General features: G+C 42.1%; 1 protein-coding gene across 9 annotated transcripts in view; it reads right to left on the bottom strand.

The window, feature by feature from the left end:
* The window catches only part of USP34 (ubiquitin specific peptidase 34), a 114,634-nt gene that overhangs the window by 10,254 nt on the left and 91,980 nt on the right, over positions 1-12,400 (bottom strand). For all 9 annotated transcript variants that reach the window (XM_058019335.1, XM_058019340.1, XM_058019338.1 and 6 more), the window contains exons 58-70: positions 11,813-11,893; positions 10,645-10,730; positions 9,248-9,416; positions 9,087-9,161; positions 8,412-8,563; positions 7,954-8,002; positions 7,758-7,862; positions 7,593-7,637; positions 6,511-6,615; positions 4,472-4,619; positions 2,884-3,518; positions 1,316-1,473; positions 444-522 (exon numbers count right to left, since the gene is read on the bottom strand). In XM_058019335.1, coding sequence (XP_057875318.1) covers positions 444-522; positions 1,316-1,473; positions 2,884-3,518; positions 4,472-4,619; positions 6,511-6,615; positions 7,593-7,637; positions 7,758-7,862; positions 7,954-8,002; positions 8,412-8,563; positions 9,087-9,161; positions 9,248-9,416; positions 10,645-10,730; positions 11,813-11,893 — 1,887 coding nt within the window. The remainder of the gene's footprint in view (positions 1-443; positions 523-1,315; positions 1,474-2,883; positions 3,519-4,471; positions 4,620-6,510; positions 6,616-7,592; positions 7,638-7,757; positions 7,863-7,953; positions 8,003-8,411; positions 8,564-9,086; positions 9,162-9,247; positions 9,417-10,644; positions 10,731-11,812; positions 11,894-12,400) is intronic.

Below are 12,400 nucleotides of genomic sequence, written 5' to 3'. Positions count from 1 at the left end.
TTAGATGTGCTCCGGAAATGCATTTTAGGTTTAGTTCCATCAGAAAGAAATGGAGTTTATGTGTTTCAGACCACTCCTTGCAAACAAAGGCACAACAGGTAGGAAAGAAAAGGAGAACTGCCTCAAAGGAGGGTCAGAAATATCAACCACAATTACAGCTGAGCACCCTTTAAGTTATTTCTGGTTTTTAACCTTAACACTTTTTAACTACTAGCAACTGTGTGACTGCACTCAGCCCTTCATTCCCAATTACCTGTAATAAAAGAAATTACACCAAAAAACCAAATTTATCCCTCTCAGCATAATCTGCTGGTGGTTTTCCCTTTGTCCTGAAAAGCACACAATTTCCTGATCTTTTTAGTACTAAAAAGAAATCTTATTAAAGCTGACAGGGGAAGCACCAGGGTGGGATGTTTGCTATAATTAAATAACAAAGTAATTACCTCAGTCATCAGAATCAATCCTCTATTGAACACAACGAGAAGTCTGTCTTCATCAGATTCTAATAATATTCTGAAGGCACTAGGAAAAAAAACCAAACATGGAGAACACTGAAAATCTCATTCCAAGATTAAAATTGTTATACTCATGCTGTATTTTGGAAAATAATCACAAAAGAACAAAGAAATCCCAAAATAACAAAATTCTTCCCATCATTACCCCCCCCCCCACACTTTTTAATTTAAAAATGCCTCTGCCATCAACCTCCTTTATGTTATAGAAAGTAATTTATATGTAACCATTACAGAAATGTTTCCCATACAACCCCTGCAGAAATATGGAAAATTATGTTCTTGGAAAGACAGAAGTTTATGCTTCTTAAATGATACATTTAAATAGATTCAGTCAAGCATATGTTTGGCCTTTTAACTGTATGAAAACATTTTTATCAGAATATTTGATGCTTGCAGCAGAACAGAAAGGAAAGCATTATGCTAATGAATGGTTTGGGACAAGGTGGCTGTGACAGGGCAGTGCCAGGTGAGGGCAGGAGCCCCTCCAGGTACCACAGCCTGTCCTTTCCAGCAGGCTTTGCCTGCACCAAGAGCTCCTGTAAAACCCCAGCCCTGACCTACATGCACAGCAATTTATAGCTCTGCTGGGAATGCCCAAGCAGCACTTTCAGCTCAGAGCAGAAATGAAACACTCTTTGAAGACACCACACAATAAAACCGTCCCACAGGCACAATTCCTACATCCCATTTCTGCTCCAAAGTAACAGCTGCCAACAGGAGCAGCTGGAACCACAGCTCTGCTCCTGGGGGAGGCTGGGGAGGGAATTCCAGCTGGGCTGGGGATGAGCACAGGGCTGTACCTTATGAGAGTTGTCCAACAGGAGCGTCCGTCCAGGCAGCGCAGGTAACAGCTGATGGTGGTTTTCTTGAATTGCTTGATGTCCTCTATCTCCTCCTCTCTCATGTCTGGCCTCTGAGCTACAAACAGCTGCATGAGGTTAAACAGCTCCTCTACTGCCTAAAACACACAGAAACACTTGGTTAGAGTCAGCTCTCTCACTGTGGTACGGTTCAGACTTTCTGTCAAAGTTATAAACTGAGATGTGTTGATGGTGCCTAGGAGCACAGCTCACTGCTGCACTTATGTGCACATAATGTACATGTGTCACATTTATATGCACAAAGCAATCTGAAATCCCCATCCCTGGGATCAAACATTCAGAAAGCTGCTTGTGCCAAGCCCTGCTGCAGCCCCATATGCCTGGCAAACACCAAACACAGTGGGGTAACTCAGGTCCCCTGCCAGACAAACAGACTTCTGAGGGGAGATGCCAACGAGGAGAGCAATGGGACTGTCAGATGTAACATTGCCCTGTGAGCTGATCTAGGCAGGAGATCAATATGGAACATCCCCTGCATCCTCCTCCTCTTCACAGTGATGGCAAGCTCTGTATTCCTTGTGTCCCTGCACAGCCCAAAGGATCCCAAAGCAATATCCACAGTGTGATCATTCACACCCAGGCCTGCTGTCTCTCCAGCCTCTGCAGGCCTGTGGTTTGAGCATCACACACAGCCTGCTTCACCCAGCACCTGCTCTCTGCTGGTGACAGCACAACTCCCAGCTCTGCCAAAGGTACCTGGGTAAGGGGAGCACCAGCCTGTCCTCCCCTGGAATGCTACAGGCCAAGTCTTGGCCCTAGACCAGAAGCTGAAAGCAAAGAAGAAACTGGAAATTCCTCCACCTTTGTTATAATGCAACCTCCTTCCTAGAGACCACCATCAAAGCTTGTACCTTGTTTCTTATGACTGGGCTGGAAAACTGAACAGTGGAAACACCCAGAAACAACAACTGCTCTGCAGCAAGGAGAACTCAAACCAACCCCTGTGACTGTGTTTACAGGGGTCTGAGGATGAGGGAAGAGACAAGGACCTGACTCCATGTTTCAGAAGGCTGATTTATTATTTTATGATATGTATTATATTAAAACTATACTAAAAGAATTTAAAAAAGGATTTCATCAGAAGGCTGGCTAAGAATAGCAAAAGAAAGAATGACAACAAAATCTTGTGTCTCGGACAGAGAGTCTGAGCCAGCTGACTGTGATTGGCCATTAATTAGAAACAACACATGAGACCAATCCCAGATGCACCTGTTGCATCCCACAGCAGCAGATAATCATTGTTTGCATTTTGTTCCTGAGGCCTCTCAGCTTCTCAGGAGGAAAAATCCTAAGGAAAGGATTTTTCACAAAACATGTCTGTGGCCAAACCCCCCCTTCCAGATCTAATGGATCTAAAGACAGGAATGACTTCCACCAGGAAACCCACAGGGACCACTGTCACCACCGGGTGTGTTAAGCTCCAAGAGACACTGGGTGAGAAGGGACATGGGAACAAGGACTGGCACACGGTGGCACTGGTCACTCACCCCTGGGTACTGGCTGGCGTGGGGGGTGAGGTTCTTGAAGGCCCACTGGATGTTCTGGTGGGAGGCCAGCTGGCGGGTGAAGGCGGGCGACTGCTCGCAGCACAGGCGCAGGATGCCGTAGTAGGCGGGCAGCATGCCGCGGTTGAAGAGCACCACGTCCTGGTCGTCGTGGTCGGCCAGGATGTAGTTGAAGGCGATGTTCTTGGTCACCACGGGGTTCTGCACGATCAGGCGCACATTCTCGGGACAGTCCACGCACACGTTGTACCAGAAGGACAGCAGGGCCTGCTTGTTGTGGTTGGTGGCGATGGCCGGCTCTGAGAGCTTGGGCTGGAAGAGGTTCCACAAGTCCATGAAGTAGGTGGAGAACATGAGCTTCTCTGTTTTGGAGATCAGGCAGTAGGTCATGAAACTGAAGTAGGGCACCAGCTTGGTGGTGCCGTGCACGGCGGCGTCCACGTAGAGCTTGGCCCGCGAGAGCAGGCCCAGGAGCACGTTGTAGACCTGGTGCAGGACTACAGTGGTGTCGGGGCTGAGGGGCAGGTCCCGCGTGGGGATGTGCAGGGAGCGCGTCGAGCGGAACATCTGACGGAAGGAATTGCTCGGAATAAGCGACACCAAGAGATAGGCTGCGGCTTCAAATAAAAACAGATTTGTTACGCCTTTGACAGTGACATACCTGCTTAACAGCCATGCAAACAGCAATTCAACTGCACCCCCTGCTCCATTTGCACATTTCAAAGCACTCTACAGAAGCTGGTATTGCTGTATTCACACTAGAAAAAATCCCAAGTGGGTAACAGCAGCACAAAGCGCGTTAAAAGTGGTGCTGGGATGTGCCCCCTGCATCCCTGGCTGCTGCCTGTGCTAACACAATGCATCCCACCACAGAATGTGACCCCAGATCCCATCACACAACGCATCCCAGAGGTTTTCCATGACTGAAGTTGTCCATTGCTCAATCAAGAGGTCATTACCTCCTCAGAGATGTTCACAACTGCACCCTGTTGCAAAGCTGTAGCTCCAGTTTTCCCATCTCCCTCAGCCACAGAAACATGGTGAAAGTCAATGGCCTGTACTGTGGAGCCTCCTTTGTTAAAAAAATGGACACAGGGAAGGCTGAAAATGTTCTCTGGCAATGTGACAGTGTGATTCCCAGCAGGACAAACCAGAGAGCCAGGATACCCTGGAACCTGGGAGGAAGCACAGATAGCTTCTCTTTGATCCATAAATTCAAAGGACTCAGCTGGGGATTCTTGTGGAAGAACAACATGTACTCCTCCCACCTACTGTACAGCCACATGATGGACACAATGGAAAACCTCTGGAATTACCCCTTTTCCTTCTTTAGGTATTCCTGGACCTTGTAGATTAACCTCTTAGAATAAAGAACCTACCAATGTATCATTCAAGGTACCAAAGGAAAACACAGCTTTTTAATAAAAATTGGTATCACCTCTACCACAGTTATCCCAAGATTTTAAACCCAGCAATTCTACAACAACTAGAAAAGGAAGAAAAGCCAAACACAGGAGCATGCAACTCAGTGCAAGAGGTGACAATTTTTCTCCAATTAAAATCCACTTACAAGTTCTCACTCGAGGGTAGTTGTGTGCCAGGAGGAAGCGCTCCACCCAGTTCTCCATGTTCTGCAGGACCCAGCTGTGAGCCAGTTTATTCCGAGGGGTTTGCACAGCCAGCCAGTCCAGGCACTGAGAGGGGTTGTACTCAATCACCTACAGACAGGGGGAAATCAAAGGGAATACATTAATCTTCCTACTATGCACTGATTGTATCAGAAACCCCTAAAATCACTTCCAACATTTCTTTTTAGGGCTATCAAAACTCCTGCAAGACTGAGCTGCTCTGCACACAAAGAGAACCTTATTAAAATTCACTGGTTTGTGCTTCTGAACCTTGCTCAGAGTTTTGGAAGTACAATCTAAGCCCAGGAAATTACTCTGCCTATTCTTTCTGCATATTATGAGATATTTAGGAGTTGAAATATTAAGCACTAAGATGGAACAACCTTGTCTTTATAGACAAGTATTTCTTAGAAATATTTAACACAAACCTTAACACTGAATCAGTATTTTTATAAGTTACATCAAAAGAAAATAAATGGTATGCAAAGATGTTCATACAGCTTCATGCTGAGGGTAACTACTGCATTTTTTACTGAATATACAATTTCAAGGAATAAATTCATCCCGTTCTTTCCAAAGGCAATGAATGCTGTTGTGCAAACCTTGAGAGAATAAGGAGAAAACAAAGCTCCCTGAGCTTTTCTGGCTCTGTGCAGCTGGAAATTTGTTGACATAAAGCCAATAAATGTCATTTTTTCTTTTGTTTAGTTTCTAAAACCTACTTACTTTCTACCTCAAGGCCCAGGTGCCCAGACAAGGAGAAGTTTTACTCTAAGGAACCAGAGGTAGTAACTGGGTTGCTGAAGCTGTTCCCAGTTCCCCTACTCCACCTGAAGAATATGAGCAGCTGACACAACCATAACTCTACTTATAAAATTTTAATCTCATTTTTAAAATAAACACCTTAAGAACAATCTCCTCCCTCTATTTAGAAATGACAAATTGCTCTGTCAGATTTCCTGGGTAATGGCTGGAGGGAATGTCCAAGAAAGATACAATCATTTCTCAGTGTCTGCAGAGCTCAATCACTTTTAATGACTTCCAGAAGCTGGAGAGGCTGTGAAAGCAGATTCTACAGTCCAAGTCTGGGCATTCACTGCTGGCTCTCACATCCCTGGACCTGTGTCACCAGCTGGGTGTCACTGTGCCCCTTGAGATGTGCCACATGAACTCCCTTTAGCTGAGGTGCAGCAGCTCCAGCTCATCCATCACATCATCTGTGATTCTAGAGCTTCTCCTGAGCACAGGAAACCCTTTGGGACAGCAAATCCATGTCCACAGTGCTGCAGCCCCATTTTTAAAGGGAATTAAAGGGAATGAGCTGGTGCTCAGCAGTCTGCAGGCTGGCCATGCTGTTCTCAGCCAGGAATGAAGACCCTGAATTGTACTGGGAGCTCAGAGAGCAGCAGGTGAACAGAAACCTTCAATGGCTCATCTGTGGCTCAGATAAAGGAATTCATCCCTGTGCCCATTTGGTTAAAAAGTCTCTCTCATTTGGATACAAGCAAGGCTGGTCCTGCACACAGCAATTATCCAGCAGACTCAGTCTGGCACTATTTTATGCATTAAAAGTGTTAATGGACATTTTATAGAGAACCAAAAATGACAAATGAATATTCAAGGAACCTGTACATAAAGGCCAAAAAAACCACAACCAAATGATGGGTATTGAAACATTTTACAGGCCTTGCAAAAGGATAACTGAGAAAACAATGTGAAATTTGTCTAGAAAAAGCATTCTAGGCCCTTATTATGAATCAATTAATTTCTCAATAAACTAAAACTTGAAGTTAAACAGGAAGAGCCATTAAGTTACAATAGAACTTTTTAATGTCTATTGGCTGTTGCTGTTTATTCAGAAGAGGAATGATAATTAAAAAATCATGGACTGATGCAGGAAGGGTAACAAAAAGCAAAAGAGACATAAAAGAACCAACAAGAGAAAGAAAATTTAGCTTCTGTTTTATTTTACATATTGTACCTCCCATATCCTTTGCAGAATGTAAGAAGCAAAGGGTGGCATTCCTGGAGGTCCACCAGCAAATTCCATCAGCATGGTCAGCAATTTGAAAAAAGGATTGGCTGCCTGTAATGCAGAAAAGGGGAAAATACTCAATTTCATCTATTTAATCTCATCCACCATTTTTTTAAGAGTATTTTTTTTAAATCCCTATGTCTGTAAGATTTCTACCAACTTCAGACGTGAACATTTATAATACTTTAATCTCTTACTATTTAATCTGTACATAATCCATATATAGCTATAAATTAAGCCACTGGTTACAGTCAGTGCAAAGCAACAGGATCATATGAGACAGGAGAAATCATAGGAAAAAAAAATATATATGCATGCATTTATTAGAGGAAATATAGACATTATTCTGGAAAAAGGAAAGCATCAAGCTCTTCATTGCTGAAGAAATCACCCATTTATCATGGTTTATATCACCAGCTCAGATAAGTTATAATTTTTATGTATTTACATAACATGGAATATGGATCCTGGGAAGTTTATCCAAAAGTATCTCATTTTGAGGTTTTACACTGCCAAGACTCATCCAGCTTTTAACAACATTTCAACGAAGTGGTTACAACTATAATTATAGTTGTAAGTGGTTACAACTATTATTTTGCATCTGGAATCCATCTGGAACTCTCAGTATTTCTGTTATTACCAGGGCAGGAATTTACTCTGAATGAGAAATGTGTTTGCCAGCACAGAACTGCAAAACAGTGCCCCAAATCTTGAAGAGTCTGATAATAAGTAATTATCTCCACTTATTCTTGTACACAATACTTTAATGTTACCAGCTTTTTAAAAGAAATTCATATGGGTGGAGAATCTAGAAATGTTATTTGATTTGAACAAAACTTTCATCCCAAGTGGCGCAGCAAATTTCTGTTTTACAAAACTTCACAAACAGTGCAGTTAGACTTCATTCAATGGCACAAAAGCTTCCATCTTCCATGTAAGATTTTTGATGAGCTAGGATTATTTCTGTGATTTGAACCAGGAAATTTTGACTACAGATTATTTGCTGGACAGGTGGTGTGTTTACATACCTCAGGAGTCAGCTTTGCTATAGATGTGAACAGCATGGACACAATCTTGAAAAGAAAACACACGAAACTCATTAGATTTGTGTTTATTCAGTGAAAACAACACCCATTACCCCATGAGATTTGTGAGGGGATCTCAAAGAGCAGCTGCAGGTCCCTGCTACTCACGTGCTCTGCCAGGCGGTTGTTGTAGCGGCACAGGCTGAAGATGAGGTTGCAGGTTTGCCTGATGTTGATCCCATCACGGATATGTTGGAATAAAAAAGGGAAACCCTGCAAGAAACAAGCAGATACAGCTCACTGCCTACAGCTACACAGCACAGAGGGCTTGGGAGGCTAGAGCAGCCATTTTTAACTTGATTACCTTTCCTCCTGTCAGTGCTGCCATGTCGTTTTGGGACAAGGTCAAATGCCTGAAATACAAAAGAAAAAGATAATTTTATTTTACTTCAGCCATGATTGTGGTTAGGGAGACACTCAGGACTGAGAGTTAGCTCATATCCTTCAGTATCACAATATACAAGAGACAGTAAATGTGTTGATGTAAAACTGAACAACACAAAAAAGCTGTACTCAACTGAGATAACAAAAGAAAATCAAATGTGGGCAATTGAATGTGTTCAAGTATTTAACCAAAGTCTTTCATTTGGTCAACAATGACAGTCCCTTTTTAAGTTATTAAAAATATAATGGGCTCATTTACAACCTTATTTATGCTGCTAAAAAAGCCGACAATAAAACCCTCAGACAAACCCACAAAATCTCTGACTCCTTTCTGGACTATAAATTCTAAACTGATTTTGTTTTTTCGGGAGCTCTTGCCTTTCTGAGCGAGACTGTTCCACCAGAAGAGCAATCAGGGCAATCATCTTTTCAAGAGCAGCAGGCCTGTATTTCTCTTCTGCTAAAGAAAGGATATCTTCCTCTTCCTCCTCTTCCTCCCCTTCTTCCTCAGAAAGCACTTCCACCTGGGGCTAAGGAAAAACCAGAGAACTTCAGTGTGGACATTCTGTGCCTTCATTTCAAAGGTCCTTGCCTGTCCTTTATAGCAAACAACTTCATCAACTTGCATGAACCAAAGCAGGGAAGTACTTAATCAATTGACTTTCACATTGAAACATGAACTTTGCACAAGCAAAATTGTATTTACAAATGCAAGAGGTAGGCTGGCTGAAGATATGGTCTATTTAACAAAAAAAGCAGGTAAATTTAAGAACCTAAGTTGTACAACAGGAGTAAGTAATCAATTGTTAATAGCATTACCATTAGTTTCAAGTTAAGGGCAACTTTATTGCTTTTACTCAGTGCCTATTTCTATACTAAATAATAAAAGTCAATTCAACATATTTTTTTTAATATTATACTCATGTAAACATTGAAAACAATTGTGGAAGTGAAGCAATTTTAATGTAACAGCTGATTCAAGACACAGCAATAATAATCAGAGATGTAAAAGAGGCAAGATTAGTTCCTGTTATATAAAATACTCCAACTTACATTCTCAGGCCCCTTGGTTCCCATGTAGAAGTGGACCATGGTGGATATGGCTTGCAGAGAGAGCAAGAACTGGCTCTGAAAAACGCAGGGATGATGGGATTACTCGAAAATCCATTTGTGCAGAGCCATCAGCACCTGCCCAAGGCCAGGGCTGTACCCACCTCCTCCTCTCCCATTTTGGCAAACTCGTAGAGGAAGGCGAAGTACTCGGTGAGGTGCTTGCTGTGGGGCTTGACGCCGTGCTCCATGATGGACAGCAGCGTCTTCACGAAGCGCGTCACGCACGAGCGGCTGCCGATGTCCTCCACGGGCCCGTCCATGTCATCAGAGCTGCAGGAACAGCAGCCAGGGTGGCCATGGCACTCACAGCACAGGGCACAGAGCATCCTCAGCCAGTGCAAACACAGCATGCACCAGAATCCCTGCTCTCACATCCCTCACCCCTTAGCCACAGCCTGAGTAACACCCAGCCCAACCCGAGGGAGCATCAGGCACTTCAAATGCTGAAGAATTCAGCAAACTGGGGCTGTGAACCAAGATGCTGCTCAGGAAAAGAACTCTCAGAACAGTACTGGGGATCTCCTACTTAAAATCATCCTCTTGATTTGCTTGTTGAATTTAATGGGAATGAAATCATAGCTATGGAACCAAGGCAAGGCACCCTTCCTGAACACAAGAGCCCCATCCACCTTCATCCTCAGACACTCTAAATATTAACTCTATATCATACACGGTCATTTTCCAGCTCAAAACCCCACTCTAAAATGGAAAGCACAGCTCTGCTTTTCACTAGATTCATGCAGCTACCTAATGAGAATTTCAGCCTCAGACATCTGCTCAAGGTTGGACCTTGTCACTGAAAAAAGCCAAGTCACAGACACAAGTAAGGCTTCCAAAGCAAATAAAATTCTGCTTTTTGCCATGAAAATTGTATCTTCATGTCCTGAATTTTGATATGGCAGCATAGTTATTACTAACTCTGCCATTTTCACACTGGAGGAAATTTATTATCACAATCACAACTGTAACACAAGAGGTGAAAGCAAAAACACTTTTTTCTTCTCATCATGTATTAATAAGAGTTTAAGTATCTCATAATTGGAGATAAAGTGACAGTTTTTTTGATGATAAGCAGAGCAAAGGAGAATCCAAGAGGGTTCTTCCTCCTTTTTCACAAAACCTGTGATTTAGTTATAGAATTACCCTCTGATCTCCAAACTCTTTTACAGGATGTACAAATAAAACCTTCCACTTTTGTGCCTCCAGATCCAATTCACAGAAGAATTCTCAAGTCTGAGCACTGAGATTTACACTTGTAGTGTCCAAGTGATAGGAAAAACAAAGATCATGCTGAAAACCTACTCTAAGGGAGCAAATGTTTCAAACTATGTGACACTGCCCTTTGCAACCCTACTGGTATTTTTAAATAAATCCAACCAGTTTGAGCAGAATAACAAAGAACAATTAGCACTATTTCAGCTTTCCATGGCTGTTTTGAGTGACTGATCAATAAAAGCAGCTGCAGCAATGACCAGAAGTTGGCAGAGGTTTATTTTACCAGTCTTCCATTCCTGGCTGCAGATAGAGGTGAGCATGCACTGGCCTCAGCCTCTGGATCACGTGGATACACAAGCGCTGGAACATCTGCAAGGAGAAAGGAGTGAGCTGCACACCCTCAGTCCTCCACAAAAAGGGCCATGTGCCACTCCTAAACAAAGAATATTCTGTCCTCAAGACCCAGCTCCTCACAGGTTCAAAGTTTGAAAGACAAAGCTGAGATTGAATTTTAACAGAACAGCCAAACCTGGTTTTTATGAACAGATCTCTTGGAGGAACCCTAAACCCAGCCTTTAATATTGGGGTGCACTGAAACATGACTCTACTTTTTTCCTTCTATCTCTACTGTCTGAAACATTTTGATATTTTGGCAAGATGTTTTTTAATTCTGCTGCTGGCTCATAGAACTCATGTGAAAATTTGAAGGAAATTCCCTCCAGTAATTTCTATTTTGTAAAGCATTCATGAGAAGACCTTGCCTACCTTGCACAGTTTTCCCATGAAATATATTCTTTTACTGATGCATTGCATCCAAAAACTATGTATGGGTCTGCATGGAAATATCACTTTAATAGCTAGAAATCCAACTGAAGAATTCAAGTTACATAGAGTAACTGTTAAAATTATTCCTTAACAACTTGTAAAGAAGTTCACTTTTAAGTGACACTATCACTAGCTGGATTTGTGAATGTCCAAATGCTACTAATATAGGGTTTGTTTTTTTAAGTATTTCCAGAAAAGAGTATTAACAAAGCTTTGTGGCATAATACTGTAAAATTACCTCTACCCACAAAAATTTACTACAGAAGTTTTCAATTGGAGTTTTGAGGAGTACTGAATGTAAACAGTTTAATTTTTTTTTTGTTTTCTGACAGTGGAGCTTGATGAACTAATGTTGAATTTATTCAGAAAAAAATCTTTTTTTTAAATGTAAAATGTTCAGATTTGCAGAGATCAAGATGGAGTTATAGAAACCTTAAATTGCATCTACTGTGATTCAGTGATGCTGCCTGTACAGCTGTGCTGGGGTTGTTTCAAACAGTAACACTCCCATGGCCAAACACCTCAGACAATTCAGGTATTCACTGGCAGAATCACAGCCACCAGACCTGGCTGTTTCTGCTCACAGCTCAAGCAATCACCTGACTTGGAAAGGAACTTTTTCTTACCTGCCTCACAATCTGATTGGGACACTTTATTAGAATCTGCATTGGCCACCAATCATCATCAGCCATACGATCCAAAAACCACTGCAGAAGATACATACTGTGTTAGTTTTGTTCCACACTTGCTCTAGTCCAATCTTCTTTTTTGCATGATATTAAAGTCTGAAGAGAAATCGATGTTACTATTATTAAGGAATAGGCAAGTTTTAATCCAAGGGAAATCTAAAACGTCTTCTGTGCATGAAGGAATAAAGAAATAAAGATCAATAGCATTAAACAGTAATATAAATTTATATCTGGTATCTTCTTATCCCTGTGCTGTGCATGCCATTAGAAAATGACCTGGAAGAACACACTTATCCTGTAAAGTGATGTCAACAGCATAAAACTATGCTTACAAAAAAGCATAACCTGAAGAATCTCACAGAAGAGTGATAGGATTAAACAGAGCTTCCCAAGTTAGATCTCTTTTGCATTTTAACATGTGGAAAAGCCTCACGGCCTCCAGAGACCCAAAAAGTATAAAACTAACAGAGAATGACTCATTCCAAGTCAGACTCAGCAAATACCACAGCTCAGTCTTCTCACTCC

The sequence above is a fragment of the Melospiza georgiana genome, chromosome 3, assembly GCF_028018845.1.
Source record: "Melospiza georgiana isolate bMelGeo1 chromosome 3, bMelGeo1.pri, whole genome shotgun sequence".
NCBI classification, from domain to species: Eukaryota; Metazoa; Chordata; class Aves; order Passeriformes; family Passerellidae; genus Melospiza; species Melospiza georgiana.
This window is presented reverse-complemented; position numbering and strand designations above follow the sequence as displayed.